The sequence below is a fragment of the Aspergillus flavus genome, chromosome 5 (genome assembly GCF_009017415.1).
Source record: "Aspergillus flavus chromosome 5, complete sequence".
NCBI lineage: Eukaryota > Fungi > Ascomycota > Eurotiomycetes > Eurotiales > Aspergillaceae > Aspergillus > Aspergillus flavus.
In genome coordinates, this window is record NC_092408.1 from 3,723,772 (window position 1) to 3,741,738 (window position 17,967).

The following is a 17,967-nucleotide window of genomic DNA, read 5'->3' on the forward strand; positions in this document are numbered from 1 at the left end:
TCACTACTATGCAAGACAACCCAGCGGTCGACCATTACTTTCTCTCAGTTGGCACAATTGCCTCCGGATATCCTACCCAGTCAAAAGTTCCCAAAGGCTTGGTCAACCACACATCTCCTGGGCCATAAGCGCCTTGAGGGGCGCCATCCCCAAACAGCGTCCCGCTGAGGAAAGTATGCGGGAACCCAGGGTCAAACGTATACGCTGACTCAATCTTCTCAATCTCCTCAGTTGTCAACGTAATCCCAACAGCCGGCACCACTCCCTTGATATGCTCAACTTTCCTAGCACCGACGATAGGAAACACATAGGGTGTTTTCTGGAGCACATAAGCTAGAGCGACTTGCAGAAGCTCTACGCCTTTCGCATTAGCGACATCCTCGAGCACACGGGAAACCTTCTTATCGTGCTCAGATAAAGGGATGAAATTCCGACCGTCGTTTCTCTTCTCGCGTTCTTTGAATCCCTCCTCGGTTTGAAAGCGACCCTGATTCAGCACTCCATAAGGACACAAGCCCATCCCTTCATCGCGGCACATAGGTATGATATCTCGCTCAAAATCACGCATCGCTGCATTCCACATGCCCTGATACACGGTGAACTGTCGCAGGCCGTGGTCACGAGCGTACTGGTTGGCTTTCGCGACTACCCAAGCGGGTGTATCAGAGATACCCAAATACAAGACCTTTCCAGAGACCACAAGATCATTCAGACTGTGCATCAACTCCGGGATCGAAACAGTGTAATCCCACCAGTGCACGTAGAACAAGTCGATATAGGTTGTCTGAAGTTTGCGCAGGGATGCTTCGAGCGAGATACGCATTGACTTGGTTCCGTTCCCACCATAGTTGGCTTGGATCTTGTCCTTGTGATGGCCTTGCCAGCCGGTGGTGTATTTGGTCGCAATAACCATCTGGTCCCTGTTTTGCCTGGAGGCAAGCCATTCACCCAGCCAGATCTCGGATTGCTCTTCTCGGTATGCGTTGGCGGTGTCGATGAAGTTCCCGCCCTGACTGACGAAATAGTCGAGGATCTCAAAGGCGGCATCCTTGCTACATTCTCCGTATCGCTCTTTGCTCGCAGTGCCGAAGGTCATGGCACCTAGGCATAGAGGGGAGACTCTGACGGATGCCGAAGGGGCGAGCTGTCGGTAGCGAGCGAGAAGTGGTTGGGAAGACATGACGAGGTGTTATACTTTCTTGGATATACGGCTGTGTAGGTCGAAACAACAAACTACTGATACATGGCTGATTATATATGGCCTTGAGGCAGGCACAGACACGGTGATATCATGTACGGAGTACGAGGTCTTGAGGACATATGCCCGTTAACTCCGCCAGAAGACTGTCTAACTAAGACCGGGAAATCAACGGGTAATTGTTTGATGATATTCAAACACTGGATTTCCATCTATTATCTACTATTCTAGGGGTTTGTTAAAGTTCCAGACTGGGTAATATGCAAGCTGCTGACGATTCTCCACTTACGCACCGCCGGACATAACGGGATTAACACCGTCAACCACATATAAAATCCGGGTCCCTGAATAACAGTACCAAGCATAAAAGAAGAGGCAAGAAACAGTTGACTAGTACCTCGTCCTACTATTCAGTCAATGAAAGACGTTTTCCTTCTTCCTCGCCTACGTATCTACCTACAGAGCTGTTTTCGATGGCTCGAGTATGTGTATAATACGTACAGTATACTATATTTCGTAATACTCTCTACTCCAGTCTTCTAATATGAAGCTTTAGAATAAATTGTTTAGATCACTTGATCTGACGTAAGAGTATATTGTATATTGTATGGGATCAGTATCTAGCGCTCATCGCTGTTCAGCGGGTGGTCGTGAGGGAACCAGTTAGATGAACTATGTGTGTATCACAGATCCCCCACGCGATGTTCATTTCTATTGACGAAGCCTACATCACACAACATCATATTCTCATTCTCTTATCCTTTCCATATCCCAGATACATATATCTACCTAAGATTGTACCTCCCCCAACATATTCCTACTAAATGACCGATGAAAATGCCGAAGGTTGCATTGCCTGTGGCTGGACATCTAAACAACAAAGACAATGTTGCTCTTCCAGTCACGTCAAGCTCATTTATGGTGCCCACAATCGAGGCGTATGGTCGATTGGGTCTGATTTAGTTCTCAAAAAACGCCCGGATGAAGGCCCAAAGATCGAAGTTCAAACTCTCAACCAACTTACAGCCCACAAAGACATCCCAGTCCCGAAAGTCTTATATAAATGGGTCGACCACGATCAACGATACTTTATCCTCGAGAGCGCGTAGACGGACAAACGCTCGACGAGGCTTGGCCATCTTTATCAGCATCCCAAAAAGCACATATTGCAGATGAAGTTGCTGAAATTCGCAACCAGCTAAAGTACATAACGTCACCTTCCATCCAAAGCGTCGATCAAGGACCTTGTTTTCCATGATTACTTTTCTTTGATCTGGAACCGCGAGGCCCTTTTCACTCGGATATAGAACTCTGGAATGCCATCGCTCTCACTCTTCACGATCCTCCTGGGAAACAATTTCCTCTGGATGTCCTAGAGAACCTGAAAAAGCGCTTTCCACCGTGTGAACCATATGTTCTTACGCATTGTGATTTGAATTTGGGCAATGTCATAGTCAAAGATGGGAAGCTTGTTGGTATTCTTGATTGGGAATATGCGGCTTACTACCGTATCTGGTATGAGTATGTTTCGGCTTCTTGGGGTCTCACGGAGATGGATGCAGAATGGAAAGCGCTTTTGCGTGAACGTTTGGATGTGCATGGGGATGCGATGGAGTTTTTGACATATCTGTGCCATCTGAGACAGTACCCGGATTTAGACGATAAGGGTAGAGGAATTTTGGAGAAGCTTTCTTTAGATTGATAGAAAAGTGGTGCTAATAGACACAGCCAGAAGTTGCTTCCAAGCTGCCGTATGTATCAAGGAGAACAGTATAGAGATATCTGACTATTTGCTACTTTTTCTAAGAGAATAACTGATCTAGCTTTTAGCTTTGTAAGACGTTGAAAGTCAGCCAATTTTTGCAATGCATTGTCCATGCGATGACCGGGGTAGGCAACCGCCAGGGTCCTCTGTCCTTGTCGAAGCTTTTTGACAGTGTATGAGAATTTTGTCCCCAGAACTGGGTCAACAAAAGAATATTCATCAGTCAACCTCTATTAGTATGACACCTCCCTAAGGGGACCTCGCACAACGCTAGGAGAGTAGTTGTCTATAATATAGTAGGGAGTATAGTGATTATCTTCGGTCACGTGGTGATAGCACCGCCGTCGCCCCCGATTCTTTGGAGTCAAACCTTCCCCTTTATGCTATATCACACTGCCTTGTGTTGGATGGACACGATATAGCACCCTCCATTTTTTAAAAAGCCATGCTGCAATTGAGTTGCTATTGACTGGCTCCATATATCTCCATCTTAGACAAATACAAACTGGATTGGAACATAAAGTGTGTGAGAGAATGTCGGATGCGCCTCCAGTACAGTCATAGCCAATCTGCGTTTGATCCTCCGATCCATACTTCTTAAACATAACCTTGCTGTTCAGTCCCGTGGGTTTCATATTTAACTTCCTTAGCCTAAGGTGTGGTCAACCAATCGAGTACTCAAAATTCGTGCTATGTCTCCATCATCATTCATATCGCTGGGCTTCGCTATCACAGCCGTCTTCATCTTTTGGACATTATCCGCCACGTCTTCCTCACCATTTGCTCGTAATTTCCCCCGCTTGTACAACAAGCGGATATGCCTATTAATAGCCCACCCCGACGATGAGGCGATGTTTTTCGCACCGACGGTGCTAGCTTTAACCAAGCCAGAGCTGGGAAACCATCTCAAGATCTTATGTCTCAGTAGCGGTACGTTGCATAAAGCCACATCACTCAGCTCCAAGCACGCTAAAACCCACCAGGAGACGCCGACGGACTAGGCCACATCCGCAAAAAGGAGCTTAAAAAAAGCGCTGTGCACCTAGGCCTCCGCAGCGAGTCCGATGTCCTCATCATAGACGACCCAACCCGCTTCCCCGACAGCATGAGCGCCACCTGGTCCGAAAGCGACGTCTCAAGCTTGCTTGCCTCCGCCTTCGCCCCCGAAATAGGCGACGCCCAGTCCGGGTCCCGAAAACGAGGAGCAACGCGGGATAAACCACCCGTCGCGACTATCGATGTGCTCCTCACCTTTGACAGACATGGTATAAGCAACCACCCCAACCACCGTTCTCTCTACCATGGCGCTGTCCACTTCCTTCGTACCCTGATGAAAGATAAGCCCGGGTATACCTGCCCGGTCTCGTTGTACACGCTCACTACGACGAACATCTTGCGCAAGTATATCGGTGTGCTTGACGCGCCCTTGAGCATGGCGCGTGGGGCTGTCGATTCTTTGTTTTCGGGCTTGAAGGGCTCATCTCGTTCCTCGAAGGAGGATGCGCCTGCGAGACTTCTGTTTGTAAGCTCTGTTGGCGAATGGATGACGGCGCAGTCGGCTATGGTTAAGGCTCATCAGAGTCAGATGGTTTGGTTTCGATATGGGTGGATTACTCTTGGTCGTTATATGGCGGTTAATGATCTCAAGCGTGAGAAGGTTTAATCAATCAGGAAAATGATGGCCAGCTGAAAGCTTATGGCTTTAAGATGGAGGATTCGGACATTGCACCATTCGGGTTAAGTCAAACCTTGGTGCTTGGCTAGTTCAGATTTACATATCTGGTGAGCCGAGTGTGTATTCTTTATGTCTTCATTTGAACACAATGGCACCCTGAAAGGTCATCTGTATATTGACTGAGCAAAAGTAACCAACCATCTTATTAGGGCGATGCGCAATCAGAACTGCATGGCTTACTGTATATAATCAAAAATAACCCTAGGGTGACTGAAAATCGACTATAAGTTTATAGGAGATTAAATTTACTGTCTAGATTTAAAGGTCCATCAATGCTTGACACTAAGGCTTAGTATGTTGGTAAATGTCGTTTTTTCTTACAGCGTTATCCTTTACTATACGTGGGGAGAGTATATGTTGGGTACATTTGCATATGATACGCGATTGACCTACTAATGGTATATCGAAGCAAAGCACATTGGCAGACAAATAGAATATTTCGATTGGCAACAAATACTATAGACAGGGTATATGGCCGATGCTGAACAACATACCGAAGTATCAGGGGTTTCATAACTGATCGAATAAGCAGCTCATCAACCCGACTGTGCGGATCGTTCAAGACGTGAATAAAACCGAGAAAAGAAAAAAGAAAAGAACAAACATAAGGAAAATGAAGCGAAGCTAAGAAAATATCATGTCAAAGGTCCCAGGTATAACGCCCGGTGCTTCTCTTCCCTTCTGTCTCTGTGCAGTCCATTGTGTTCCGGCATATTCTTCCTCCGGCAGATCAGACAGTTCGTCGGCCTCAGAGTCCAGCTTTTGGGGCTCGGAAACATATCCTCTATCTAGGGTAGAAGGCCTGGGTCTGCGGGTCCTCTCGACCACTCCGGAGAAGAGCCGCTTCAGTGGCGCGGCGTTTAAGTCGAGATCCGGGTTAGAACGTAGATACTGCGCCCAGACGAAGTCGTCGTCCATTTCCACGGCCTCCTCGTCTAGTACAACGCCGTTCTCCGCAGTAGGTCGACGGACTGCAACCCTATTGTGGAGTGTCAATCTATGTTGGCCCCAGTGCGTCGCACCTAGGAGATTGACTTGGCCATCCCTGACGCGGTACTGGAAGGACTGTGGTAGAAAATCTTGCCATTCCTCAAGCATTTGAGGGAGGAGACAGCGTTCCCATACCGGATTGTCGCGGCCTGTCCACCGTTTGTGTGTAACGAGGAGTCTCGCGAAGCGTTCCATAGTAATGGTCTGCTGGGCGGTGCGCAATCGGAGGACGTCGTAGGTGTGTACCGCCTCGGCAAACCCTCGTGATTGTAAAAGCGTCGTGTCAATTCGCGACCCCCGTCGGGAAGCCCCTCCTAGATAAGCTTCGATAATGTCTCTCGCTGTCCTCCGCTTCTGTCTGGCTTCTCGCAAAAGGTCGTAAGCAGCACACATGTGCTGTTGGAATTCCGACAGCCTGGCTTGGTCCCATGCTGTCTTTGCAAGGATACGATGCACATCGATTGTAGGACGAACATTGAAATTGCTCGACGTCATTGTTTCGAATACACCCTTCACAAACTCCGGAGGCACTTTGCCTAATGAATTCCGCTTGGCGTCAGGACCGAACCGATTCCGTGATAGGACAAAGGAGCGCTCAAGCAGTTCAAGCCAGACTGTTTCCGGGACAGGGATATCATACGAGTTTGAAATGAGCTCAATAGCTCGCAATGCACCGGAAATATCATTGTTCGTGCCGAAAGCATGGGCGATTGCAAACAGGAGGCGACTTGAAGGGTACAGAGGAGACGATCGGTCATAACTAGTGGCTGGAGGTAATTCAGACGGATCCAGTGTCGCGAGCGCATCGATGTCAACATTCCACGCTACTTTGAGCACGTTCTTCATCCCCTGTACATGGCCCACACGGCTAGATGCCAACATCACATTGATAAAAGTGACCTCATCACCATGATACCCCTGTTCGGTCATCCTGTTGAATATCTGGAGCACTTCCTTTCGAACGCTCTTTTCAGCGGTACGGTAGCCCTGCCAACCAACATTTGGATGGAAAAACCTTCTGTGCCGATAAGCGTAAGGCGTCATCCGTGTGTGATATCTCTCTCGCCCGGTATAGGCCTTGTCCCAGACCTTGGCTTCCATGTAATAATTGTAGCATGTGACGTCTGGAACGACTTCGTCTTCTGTCATGCTATGCCAAATGTAATCGGCCATGAGAGCATCTCCAATGGACCGTGCACAATCCAGCAGGTGAGTGTACTCTGCTAGACCAAGGGCCTGACCGGCCGACCGTCGAATTGAAACCACCGTAGCCAATTTGGTCGCAAAATCATCGAAGATGGAGTCTAGCGACTCAAATCTCTTGAGTTTCGCGGCACTTGGATGGATCGGCCGGTGGATCTCGCGATAGGGAACCACAAAGTAAGCGGGAGATAGTAAATGGAATACTTCAACGAATACGGTCTGAGGCATCGAACCAACCAACTCTTCGTTGCGAGGATCGAGCAGAGCGTCCATAACCTGATCAGGTTGGCCATCCTGTATAATCTCATAGAATGTTGCCTTCAGTGCACTCAGGTCCTCGTCGGTACTTAGTACCACATCAGCGGTGTGGGGTACGTGGTCATAATGACTGCCACCACCTTCTAGAATACTTGTCGTACTCAGCCGGGAGCTTGCGACACGGGCTCGAGAGGATCTCCGATCATTCGGGGGGTCATTATTCACATTCCAGGAAGCATCTCTGGGAATGTTGTTGGTGAAGGACCTCCACTGAGTGGAATCGCGGGCGGGTACTATCACTCGAGTGGGCCCAGCGCAAAGAGCGAATTGAGTGGACCGATTGCGACCGCACGAGGGAACCACCAAGAGAGAGCTAAATCTCTCACTTGCAAGTACGAGTCCCCGCATCGAGACCGTTGAAGATATCAAAAATTTCCACCACAAACGAGGTCCTCCCTGAGGTTTAAAGAGAAGAAGTTGAGTAGGACAAAGTGCACAGCTTGTCCGACCTCTTTGAAGGTGTCTGTTTCGTGTTGGTGCCGCCTTGGCGACGAATCCCTGCAGCTTCTCCTCATTTGCTGCAGTGAAATTGATTTGCTTGACACGGCCTGAACGCGACAGCTTTTGCTTTAGGTTCAATTACTACCCTCGGCTACTGCTACAGTAACTCCTTTCAATCTTCCCCCTCTTTTCCCCCTCTTCTCTTTCATTCGCTCAATCAAAAAAAAATGGCCGACACGGAAGATGCGGGCACCACGTCCGTTTCCGAACCTTTGGATCTGGTGCGCCTCTCCCTCGATGAGATCGTTTTTGTCAAGCTTCGCGGCGATCGCGAGCTTAAGGGTCGTCTCCATGTAAGTCTCCTATTGTGCTTAATCTTATTAAGGCTCGATCTTGAGGCTGATTAGCGTCCTCTGATAGGCATACGACAGCCATTGCAACTTGGTGATGGGAGATGTGGAGGAGACCATCTACGTGGTAGAGGAGGATGAGAACGAGGAAGAAATAATTCGAGTACGTCGCCATGCTTAGCTTTGATCCAATATTCTCCGATACTATCTGCGCCTTTGGCGATGGGATAATTTCTTTCGAATATGGATTTCCTTCCGGACGATTATGGCTAATATATCGCTTGCTACAGACGATCAAAAGACAGGAGGAAATGCTCTTTGTGCGAGGTGCGTCGGAACAACTACCATCACATTTGATCCTAACTTAAGACAAGCCAATTAATACCGTTCTCAGGAGACTCCGTCGTTTTAATATCCCCGCAAGCCTGATAAGATTCGATCGGATGGACAAAGTGGATGATGGACTTGTCGGAATGGAACCCCGAGCTCTCAGGAGACTATTGACTCTCCTACATACTGGAGCATAAGGAAGGGAACTATGAAGCCGGGCGATGGCCCCAGAGTGGTGGACTATAGTCTTATCCTGGTTCCTGGGTCTTTAGTGTGTCATCGACGAAGACTACTAGTAAGGCATGGCACTGGTTAAACAGACGTCATGTGCGAAGTGATTAGAGCCTAAACATCAGATGATGACTCCCTCATGGCATGCGACCTGAGTCACATCTTTTTAAAGCGACTCAATTTATTTATGTCATAAATAATTTACTATTTACATGTTGTGGTCCACGGTATTCGTCGTGCTTCTGTTCTGGGGCTATGACTCAGGCGGTGACTTCGCCCATTTATCGATAAAGCTTCCCCGAAATCCGCTCCACACGTCTCAGTTCAGCCTCATACCACGTCAATCTCTTTAGCTATTTAGCCCCTCAAACGCTCTTAATTCTTTCCCTGAGTTCTTTGTTACGCTCTGTATCAGCTAACGCGGTCATCCACCGTCACTTCCACCCAACCTCTTTGTCCACCATCGTGAAATTATGATAACACGAATACGTATCTGAATGCGCCAGAGGCGAACCGTCACCTATCCGACCATACAGCTCGTATAGTACCGTGTATTAATAGTCTCACTTCTACAACACTCTCATTGTCTATAACCAAATATTCAAGCATGGCCCCGGCTGGACCGAAACTTACTCCGGAGGAGCGGCGAAGAGGCGAGATTGTACACCTCTCCTCCCTTGCCTCTGCCCCACCTACTGACTGTCAACGCATAGGCGCTCAGCGATTTCGCAGAATACGCTGAAAAGCAGCAATCGCATCGCTCTGTTGCTCCTAGCGACAGCGGCTACTCTACTGCCAGTGTATCCCGAGTTCATGAAGATCATGCAGAGCTGGAGATCCTTGACCAGCTAGGATTGTCGGACACTCCGAAACCAACCAGATTAAAAGATTTGTTGTTGAATACTGGTGATCAACAAGAGGACAGTCTGCAAATACTGGGAAGCATTATACAGACACGCATCGATGAAGGTCATGGTGAAGCGATATTTGACGTGGGTATTGAGGATGGTGGTGAGTCCATGGGCTTTGATCTGACCCAATGGGAAACGGCATTGCAGCGCGTACAGGAGGCGGCGGGAACGCTGCCGGCACACTGCCGTATACTTGTCACCTACAATGTGGGAGGCCCTGAGGAATCCCAGGTCAGAAATGATCGAATGAAGGGTTCCTGCGGCAAGCTCCTCATCCGGCAGCCAGCAGAAACCGTGGAGGAAATGGCTGAGCTCCGGATAGCGGTTGTGGGAAACGTGGACGCTGGTAAGAGTACCATGCTCGGAGTTCTCGTAAAGGGAAACCTCGATGATGGTCGCGGTAAAGCTCGAGTCAACCTTTTCCGACATAAACATGAAATCGAGAGCGGCCGGACCAGCTCCGTCGGCATGGAGATTATGGGATTCGACAGTCGCGGAGAGATCGTAACCAGCGCTCAGGGCCGCAAACTGTCTTGGGAAGAGATAGGGAAACGGTCTGCCAAGGTCATCTCCTTCTCCGATTTAGCCGGTCACGAGCGATACTTGCGAACTACGGTCTTCGGCATGCTGAGCAGCAGCCCTAACTACTGCTTATTGATGGTTGCGGCCAACAACGGTTTGATCGGTATGAGCAAAGAGCATCTGGGAATTGCTTTGGCCCTGAACGTTCCTGTGATGATCATTGTTACCAAGATTGATATCTGCCCCCCACAAATTCTCCAGGAGACCTTGTCTCAACTAAATAAAATCCTCAAGTCTCCTGGCGCTCGCAAGATACCCATCTTTGTGAAAGACATGGATCAGACCATCAACACGGCAACGCAGTTTGTCAGCCAGCGGATCTGCCCTATCTTCCAAGTGTCCAACGTGACCGGAGAAAATCTGGAACTGGTACGGACTTTCTTGAACATCCTTCCCCATCGTGGCCACTACAATGCCGACGCGCCGTTTGAGTTGCTTATCAACGATACGTTCTCCGTGCCACATGTAGGTACAGTGGTATCGGGAGTGGCCAAGTCAGGGGTGATACACGCGGGTGATACGGTGCTTGTTGGCCCTGATTCACTTGGACAATTCACTACAACCACGATTAAGTCCATCGAACGGAAACGGATATCTGTCAATGCCTGCTTTGCAGGACAGTCTGGATCGTTCGCGTTGAAGCGTGTACGAAGGAAAGAGGTTCGAAAGGGTATGGTTGTTCTCAAGAAGTTGGACCAGCCTCCCAAGGTTTACCGGGAGTTCGTTGCGGAAGGTAGGACCACATGCTGTGTCACCTGTGTAGGGCTTACTCTGACTGGATCTAGTTCTCATTCTCTCTCATGCTACTACTATCAAGCCCCGGTACCAAGCGATGTTGCATGTTGGGGCCGTGAGTCAAACGTGTTCTGTCATTGACATTGACCGTCCCTTCATCAGAACGGGTGATCGTGCCCTGGTGGCTTTCCGTTTCGTGCAACGCCCAGAGTTTCTGGCGCCTGGAGACCGAGTACTTTTCCGTGAAGGAAAGACCAAGGGACTGGGTATTGTGAAAAGTGTTGGATACGATCCTAACAACCCTCTGAACCCAGAAGCTAAGGAGGCGAACACCAATTAAGAGTTTGCATACACGGTTGGGCGAGCGATCTATAGGTTTTGTTTGATTGATGTACAGCGTTACCACCACAGCGTGGACAGTGCTTGCCTTGTTTTTTTTTTCTTTTTTTTTCTTTTTTTTTTTCTTCCTTTTCTTTCTCTTTTTCAATTGGGTCATTTTTGCAAGGGCTTACATGGACAATGGCTGGGATTTCACTCAATACGTCAATTGTACATTCATGGAGTTGCTGACTCAGGCGGTGTCATCATTGAGGGTTCCAACGGTTCATGGTTATATCATGTCTAGGTGATTTGTCCAATGACTTCAATGGGAGCATGTGCATGCGTATTCATTTTACTTTTCTGTTTCTATTTTTTGTGTGAAACACAGGCCACTATTGGCTGCGAGGGTGGATTTGAGGCCTTGACTTTCAGGACAACCTCCCGTGGCGGGTGACGTCATCAGCCTACTCTAGCACGATGATGACATCGAACAGCTGATCTCCTTCACCATTGGAAACTTCTTGCGCTGATCGTCATCGAGCCGGATATCAGACTTCCTTTGTTTCACTGCCTCTGACGTACCGTGGGTGAAGGAAGAACTGATATATACCCCGTAGAAGACGCAGCCAAGTGATCAAGATCATCAAACTTTCTTATTACTACTTCACCAAGCAATTGACAAGCAATCTCTTCTAGTTCTTAGCTCTATTTAGCTCTACTTCCCCATACTTCTTTAAACTCAATTCCATTTCCACATTACGATCATGGAGCCCTTCGACAAAGCCTGGCACACAGCCGCCGATTCTCTCAGGAACGACTACCGGTCCTCTGAGCAGCAATGGACCCAGCACGGCGAGGAACCAATCTCTGGAATTCAAGGCAGAGGAACTGCTACTGATCCTTACGATGCCGGAAACCGTTCTGGTGAGTATCACAATGGACCACACGTCCCCCTGTATCGTTATATCGCATATACATATCTAACTAACATACCACCAGAGCAACCCGGCGCTCCCCAGACCAAAAAGAACACAGCTCTCGTGCCCGAGGCCCTCTCGTCAATTACTCCCGGCGACCGCTCCTCAAACCTTAAGTCCAGCACCAATAAGACAGCAAGTGGCCCAGCCGCTATGCAACCCGAGTTGAACCCCATCGGCGAAACCGCCGCAAAGTACGGTTCCCAGCCACACCGAGTCCCAGAACAGAGGAACCTGGGATCCAACCTTGACCACCACAGCCAGACCTCGGGTCTCAGTCACGGCCACCACGACAGGACCTCTGGACTTAACAAGGGTTCTTTGACGACGGGTGCTGAGGCTGCCGCTGCTGGTGTCGCTGGTGCCGGATCTGATTACAAGAGGTCCGCAGGTGGTCTCGGAGAGGCAACTTCTGCTCAGTCATCTGCTCTCCCAGATGACTCTCACACACCCGGTCTCAGACACACTGGTACCCTTGGAGGTGCCACTTCCGCTCAGACCTCAGCTCTCGGAGGAGACACTACTCACCCAACCGGTCTGAGACACCCCTCAACCCAGAAATCCGGTCTGGAAAAGGGCGTCGAGGCATCTGGTCTTGGACACACCACATCTACCGGTCAGACCTCTCCTATGAAGTCGGCTCTGGAGAAAGACGCCCAGGCAACCGGTCTCAGACAGCCAGCCTCTACCACCCACAAGCCTGTTTTCGAGAAAGACACCACCCACACCCCCTCCTCAGGCATCGAGGGATCCCGAAACCTGGGCTCCACGACCAGTTACGGAGGAAGCGAGACTCAGATCCCCGACCGGTCCTCCCAGCCTATTGGCACCCACACCTCTACCTCCGGTCTAGAAAGATCCCAAAACCCGTACGGAGGAAGTGAGACTCAGGTTCCCAACCGGTCCTCTCAACCCATTGGCACTCACACTTCTACCACCGGGATAGAGGGATCCGGAAACCTGGGCTCTACTACTAGCCACGGAAGCCAGTCTCAGATCCCCGATCGCTCTTCTCAGTCTATCGGCACTGGCACCAAGGCTAGACACCCAAGATCCAGCATTGCAGAGGAAGCAACCAGTACCGAAGCCAGACATCCCAGCTCCGGCATCGCCGATTCCACGCCCCAGGAATCTAAGTCTACCACCGAGCAACGAACCCCAAGCACCACTGCAGCTGAGGGCCAAAGCAGCACCCAGAAGGAATCCACATCTAAGCCATCCAAGAAGGATGATGCCCCCGAGAATGTCGGTTTCCCGCCCAAGACTGACCATGTGAGCAAGGAGGCTCTTCGCGGTCCCTCTGTCGCTGAGCCCAGAGAGCACTGGAAGCAGGATGAAAAGGTTGCTAAGGCCGAGGATAATGATAAGCCTGGTAAGTTATATCTTTAACCCTCTCTCTTCCACAAGGATCCCGGGAAATGGATGAGGCTAACTGTTGAGGTGTAGCTGCAGCAGCTGGTGAGCCTGGCGCTAGCAACAAGGCGGATTCTTCTGAGAAGAAGCATACTAAGGATAGTTCCCATTCGGGAGGCACTTTGTCTCATATCAAGGAGAAGGTGGAGAAGGTTATTCACCCTCATAAGTCCTAAGATCAAAAATTGGCCTGCAGATTGTGATGTGTGACGATTAAAACTTGATGACCTGTTTGTGTACTGTTAGTTCTCGCGGATTAGTTTAGTGTATAGTCTGTACAATAATGGAAGATACCTTTTACTTGAAGTCAAGTTCTATTTAAATCCTAACCAGTGCATTATATCTAGAGTGAGGGTATTATGCTAAACCAGGGTAAACACTGTATATCCGGCAGAAGTATCGCCGAAGTATTATCCTCCATACGTATATGTCCGGGCAAGATGCTTAAATCTACTCAAACAGCATCTTAATATCCTCGATCCTCTCCTTCTTATCCTCATTTCCATCTCCTCCAACTCTCAACCCTAGCGACCCAGCAATATTCATCTTCCGCTCCTGTACCCGTAACATCCTCGCCTCGATCGAATCCTTAACAACAAATCGCGTAACAGCCACATCCCTCAATTGACCCATACGATGAACGCGATCAATAGCCTGGGCCTCGATGGCGAAACTCCACCACGGATCCATCATGAACACATTACTAGCAGCCGTGAGGTTAAGCCCCACGCCACCGGCCCGAAGACTGATAAGAAGAACCCTGGGACTGGGGCTCGCTGATGCGTGGCCATTCCTAGTTGGTAGTGGTTTTCTGGTAAAGGGGCTATTGATGTCGTCTTCTCGCTCTGCGTCTTCGATTTCTTCTTGGTCGAAGGTTTCTGTTTTGTTGAACTGGGCGAGCACTTCGGCTCGGGCTTTTTGGGCCATTGTTCCGTCGAGACGGACGTAGGTGATTCCCGCTTTATCCAGTTGGGGGGCGATTAGGTCGAGGAAGCTGGTGAATTGGGAGAAGACGACGGATTTGGTGTTTGAGGGCACGCGGTGGAGGTGGTTGATGAGGGAGTGGATTTTGGCGGATGTGTGGGCGGAAGGGGAGAGGGGGTTTATTCGGCGGAGGGAGATTCGGGGTGCGGGTTGAGTGCTGGATGGAGGCGTGCTGCTGTATAGATCGTTTTCTGTGGGCGTGGTGGTTGGGGATTGATGGCGGATGACTTCGAAGATATCTCTGCTGCTTATTGGGGCCCGGCATGAGAAACATCGGGGAGAGTCGCCCTTGTCTTGTTGGTGGCGTATATAGTCCTCTAGGCATTTTTTGCATGCGCTGTGCCAGCAGGTGGTTACTGCTGGGTCGATCATAGGTTCCTCCGAGCAGATGGGACATTCGCCGCTAGATTCGTTCTGAATCTGTTTTAATGCGTAGGTGGTGAATTTGTTGGAAGATTCTTGGCCTTGGTTGGAGTCTGCTGATTCTGTTGTTGTTGTGAACCGGTCTATAAGCTCCTGTAGGTCCATGTCGTCCTTGAACCCGTTGCCATCGTTGGCTGCCGCCGCTGCATCTTCTTCGTCTGCTACGATGGTCTTGTTGCGGGTTAGAATTGGATGGCAGCATGTTTGGCGTAGACGGAGAATCTGAGCGAAGATTGTCGTGAAGGACTTCAGCAAGGTACCTGCCTCGATGTTGTCGTTGAATGTACGTTTGGCTCGGGTATAGATATAATCATAAATCTCTCTTTCTTGCTCCGGGAGTTCGACCTCTTCGATTGTAATGGTCCGACGTGGCAATGGTACTAAAGGTTCCCCTTCTGGGGTTTTCATCGTCTTGGTGCGTCGGAGGACTAGAGGCTCAAGAACAGTTTGTACCACATTGAGAGCCCGTACGTAGTCCTTCGACTCGAAAGGCACAGTAATAAAGGTTTTCCAGAAGGAGAAATTATTCCATGGCTCAACCTTGAGAAACCGTACTAAGCTGAACAAATCCTCCAAGCGATTAACGATAGGTGTCCCCGTCAGGACCCATCGGTGAGTCGCTTTAAGCTCGTAACAAGCTCTTGCCGTCTTCGACAGTCTATTCTTGATAAGGTGTGCTTCATCAAGAATGACACGGAAGAATTCTACCGAGAACAGACCACCTGGGGCAGCAGCTGAAAATGTTGCTGACGACAACATCTGTCGATATTCTGAAAGGATAACTCCGTAACTCGTGACTATTACATTGGGAGCAGTAGGGTTACCTGCTGCGCACAACTCTCTGAGGTTCACATACTTCTCATTACCGTAGTACATTAGGACCTTCATGGAACCTGGTTCAGAGGCCTTAAGGGATTCACTCTCCCACTGCGAAAGAAGAGAAGTGGGAGCAACAACAAGAGTAGTGTAAGGAGCAGGCACCACGCCAGAGGATGAGGAAGGTAGCCTTGCTAGACCGGAAACAGAGCTTGGGCCATCTGCTGCTTGGCCGGGAGGTACGTTTCTATGCGAGTGAACAAGACTAAGCATCTCGATAGTTTTACCCAAGCCCATTTCATCAGCCAAGATGCCTCCAAGACAGTGCTGTTCTTGTGCGGGGAAGTCGAGACTAAGCTCTCCGGAATACGGGTTGACGTAGAAGTGATCAAGGCCCTCAATAGTCGGAAGGTTGTTATCCTCAACATCTTTAGCTGGCCACGCATACTCTTCCCACAGCGGGTTCATTGATGGACCTCTAGCGGACTTGTTATCTTTCTCCTTGGCTAACATCCAGTGGAGGGCTTGCTTCTGATACTTTCGGAGGCTCAACGAGAATGTCGGCGGAGGGTCTGCCTCCGGCATACTGAAGTCGAAAGTCTGGGCCTTCTTGTATAGAGTATCAAGTTGACCTTCCTCTAGTTCCGGGGACTCTTCATCTTCAGATGAGTCGTTATTGGATTTGTTTTCCTTTTTATTTTTATCGTACTGTTCCGCTATCTCCACTGCACGCAGCAAGCCTTCCTTCTTATGTTTCAGCGTCATGTCGTTTGCTGAGGTCGGTTGCAGACCGATTTCATCGAAGAGCTTCACCAGAGCGACCTGGCGAAGTCGTAACCGCTTCTCTTCGGTACTTTCTTTCTCTTCGAAGATGTTTGTCGATCGATTATCATCGATTGAGCTATCGAGCATGCCGGATTGAAACGCCTCTATACGTAAGTAACACCACAGTTGCAGGTATATAGTGTCGTTCACGCGGACTCTGTCCGGTGCGAACACACACACTCCCTCGAGCTTACAGACTTTTTGGTCAAGCAAAGTGGACACCCATGCCGCGGTCTCCTGAGGAAGTCTTCCAATTTCCTGGCCAGCCTGATTGGTGAAGCGGGTTAGAACGTCACCTCTGTTATTTGTGAAAACCCTCCCTCCACGGCCACGCTTCGAAACCGGTTGCGACCTTGCACGCTCAATATTAACACGATCTCCATGTTTGATGAACCCCACTCCACTCCGAGTCGCCCAGGCACCTACGCCGAAGGCACCGACGTATCTGATCGAGGGTTGGGAGGTATTTCGGGGTGCAATGTCAGCCGGCGCACCACTCCCCTTCCTTGCTGGCCCATTCCCAAACATAGATGTCTGATTAACAGGCGTAGACCGTGTGGACAGCGTTGGTTGGGATATCAGCGTGGTTTGGTTCCTTGCGCTACCAGAGGGTGACTTCCATGAACCATCGAAATAAACGTTAATCGCCCTCTCTAGATCACCGCCAGCTACACTCCGAATCTTGCGTATCGTGTCTGATGAGAGACGCTCCCCGATGATACTAATAAAGACCTCCGTGTCAAATCCATCTGTGTCCTCTTGTGCTGGTACGTTTTCTGTTGTCACTCGCTCCTCCTGAATTCCTGGTAGTGCACCATTTTGTATCGTTGAAGTTGGCCCTTGCCCTATAGTATCTCCGGAGATTTCCCCTTCTCGTTCTTGTGGCGATGTATAGCTCGTGGTCTGCTGATCATCGTCTCGTATATACCCATTTCCCTCTCCGTTTACCGAAATTGCTGCATCCCCAAGCTGTACACCATGGGATTGAATGACCGGTGGTTCATCATCGTGAGTGGAACGAGGAGTAGACGCGTCGAGGGATGCAGCTGTAGAGTCAATGGGAGAAGGCTTGGTGTCCTCCTCTTCATCGACGAAAAAACGTCTCCTTTTCAAGGGACGGTCGTTAATATCCCCCGATTCCATCATGTAGCGACCGCCGCTCTAGTAGGTGAGAGAAAAAATTCCTGTCAGGGGTTTCAGGGCGCGCAAATCCTTTGATGCTCGCATAGTTAATAATCTGGATGAATGATTGGCGCGGAGGACGCGCCGGAGATACGCGAACTCACGGGCCGACGTCATTTTTTGCTGGTCCCAAAAGGGCAAAATTGTCAATCCCTCAGCATATCTTCTATCTCGGGTTAGGGAAATGTATGTGCTATTACCTCTTATCCTTCTATTGTCATTTTAGCTAATTGTTTG

The 17,967-nt window shown here is 49.5% G+C and overlaps 8 protein-coding genes across 8 annotated transcripts; 4 read left to right on the forward strand and 4 right to left on the reverse strand.

Moving 5' to 3' along the window:
- Positions 1–34: 34 nt before the first annotated feature.
- On the reverse strand, positions 35–1,180 carry F9C07_9045 (NADP-dependent oxidoreductase domain-containing protein; the record flags this gene model as incomplete). The annotated part of the gene is made up of 1 exon (XM_041286569.1): positions 35–1,180. One exon carries the CDS (start codon positions 1,178–1,180, stop codon positions 35–37), a length of 1,146 nt encoding a protein of 381 aa, XP_041148215.1.
- Positions 1,181–2,526: 1,346 nt separating this feature from the next.
- On the reverse strand, positions 2,527–2,798 carry F9C07_9046 (uncharacterized protein; the record flags this gene model as incomplete). Its single annotated transcript, XM_071511855.1, has 2 exons — positions 2,527–2,570; positions 2,621–2,798. The coding sequence occupies 2 exons, from the start codon at positions 2,796–2,798 to the stop codon at positions 2,527–2,529; spliced, it is 222 nt and encodes a 73-aa protein (XP_071364611.1).
- An 857-nt stretch (positions 2,799–3,655) lies between these two features.
- F9C07_9047 (N-acetylglucosaminyl phosphatidylinositol de-N-acetylase) lies at positions 3,656–4,626 on the forward strand (the record flags this gene model as incomplete). Its single annotated transcript, XM_041293316.1, has 2 exons — positions 3,656–3,893; positions 3,947–4,626. The coding sequence occupies 2 exons, from the start codon at positions 3,656–3,658 to the stop codon at positions 4,624–4,626; spliced, it is 918 nt and encodes a 305-aa protein (XP_041148216.1).
- Positions 4,627–5,016: 390 nt separating this feature from the next.
- On the reverse strand, positions 5,017–7,717 carry F9C07_1711394 (mitochondrial ATPase expression-domain-containing protein). The gene has a single exon (XM_041286570.2). The coding sequence runs from the start codon at positions 7,555–7,557 to the stop codon at positions 5,323–5,325; it is 2,235 nt and encodes a 744-aa protein (XP_041148217.1). The 5' UTR covers positions 7,558–7,717; the 3' UTR covers positions 5,017–5,322.
- A 160-nt stretch (positions 7,718–7,877) lies between these two features.
- F9C07_2234733 (putative U6 small nuclear ribonucleoprotein) lies at positions 7,878–8,368 on the forward strand (the record flags this gene model as incomplete). The annotated part of the gene is made up of 3 exons (XM_041293317.2): positions 7,878–8,003; positions 8,071–8,163; positions 8,291–8,368. The coding sequence occupies 3 exons, from the start codon at positions 7,878–7,880 to the stop codon at positions 8,366–8,368; spliced, it is 297 nt and encodes a 98-aa protein (XP_041148218.2).
- Positions 8,369–9,168: 800 nt separating this feature from the next.
- F9C07_9050 (putative GTP binding protein) lies at positions 9,169–11,129 on the forward strand (the record flags this gene model as incomplete). Its single annotated transcript, XM_041293318.1, has 3 exons — positions 9,169–9,222; positions 9,275–10,787; positions 10,840–11,129. 3 exons carry the CDS (start codon positions 9,169–9,171, stop codon positions 11,127–11,129), a joined length of 1,857 nt encoding a protein of 618 aa, XP_041148219.1.
- A 745-nt stretch (positions 11,130–11,874) lies between these two features.
- On the forward strand, positions 11,875–13,676 carry F9C07_9051 (putative solid-state culture expressed protein; the record flags this gene model as incomplete). The annotated part of the gene is made up of 3 exons (XM_041293319.1): positions 11,875–12,034; positions 12,110–13,459; positions 13,534–13,676. The coding sequence occupies 3 exons, from the start codon at positions 11,875–11,877 to the stop codon at positions 13,674–13,676; spliced, it is 1,653 nt and encodes a 550-aa protein (XP_041148220.1).
- Positions 13,677–13,950: 274 nt separating this feature from the next.
- On the reverse strand, positions 13,951–17,694 carry F9C07_9052 (putative DNA excision repair protein; the record flags this gene model as incomplete). The annotated part of the gene is made up of 1 exon (XM_041286571.2): positions 13,951–17,694. The coding sequence occupies one exon, from the start codon at positions 17,692–17,694 to the stop codon at positions 13,951–13,953; it is 3,744 nt and encodes a 1,247-aa protein (XP_041148221.2).
- Positions 17,695–17,967: the final 273 nt, after the last annotated feature.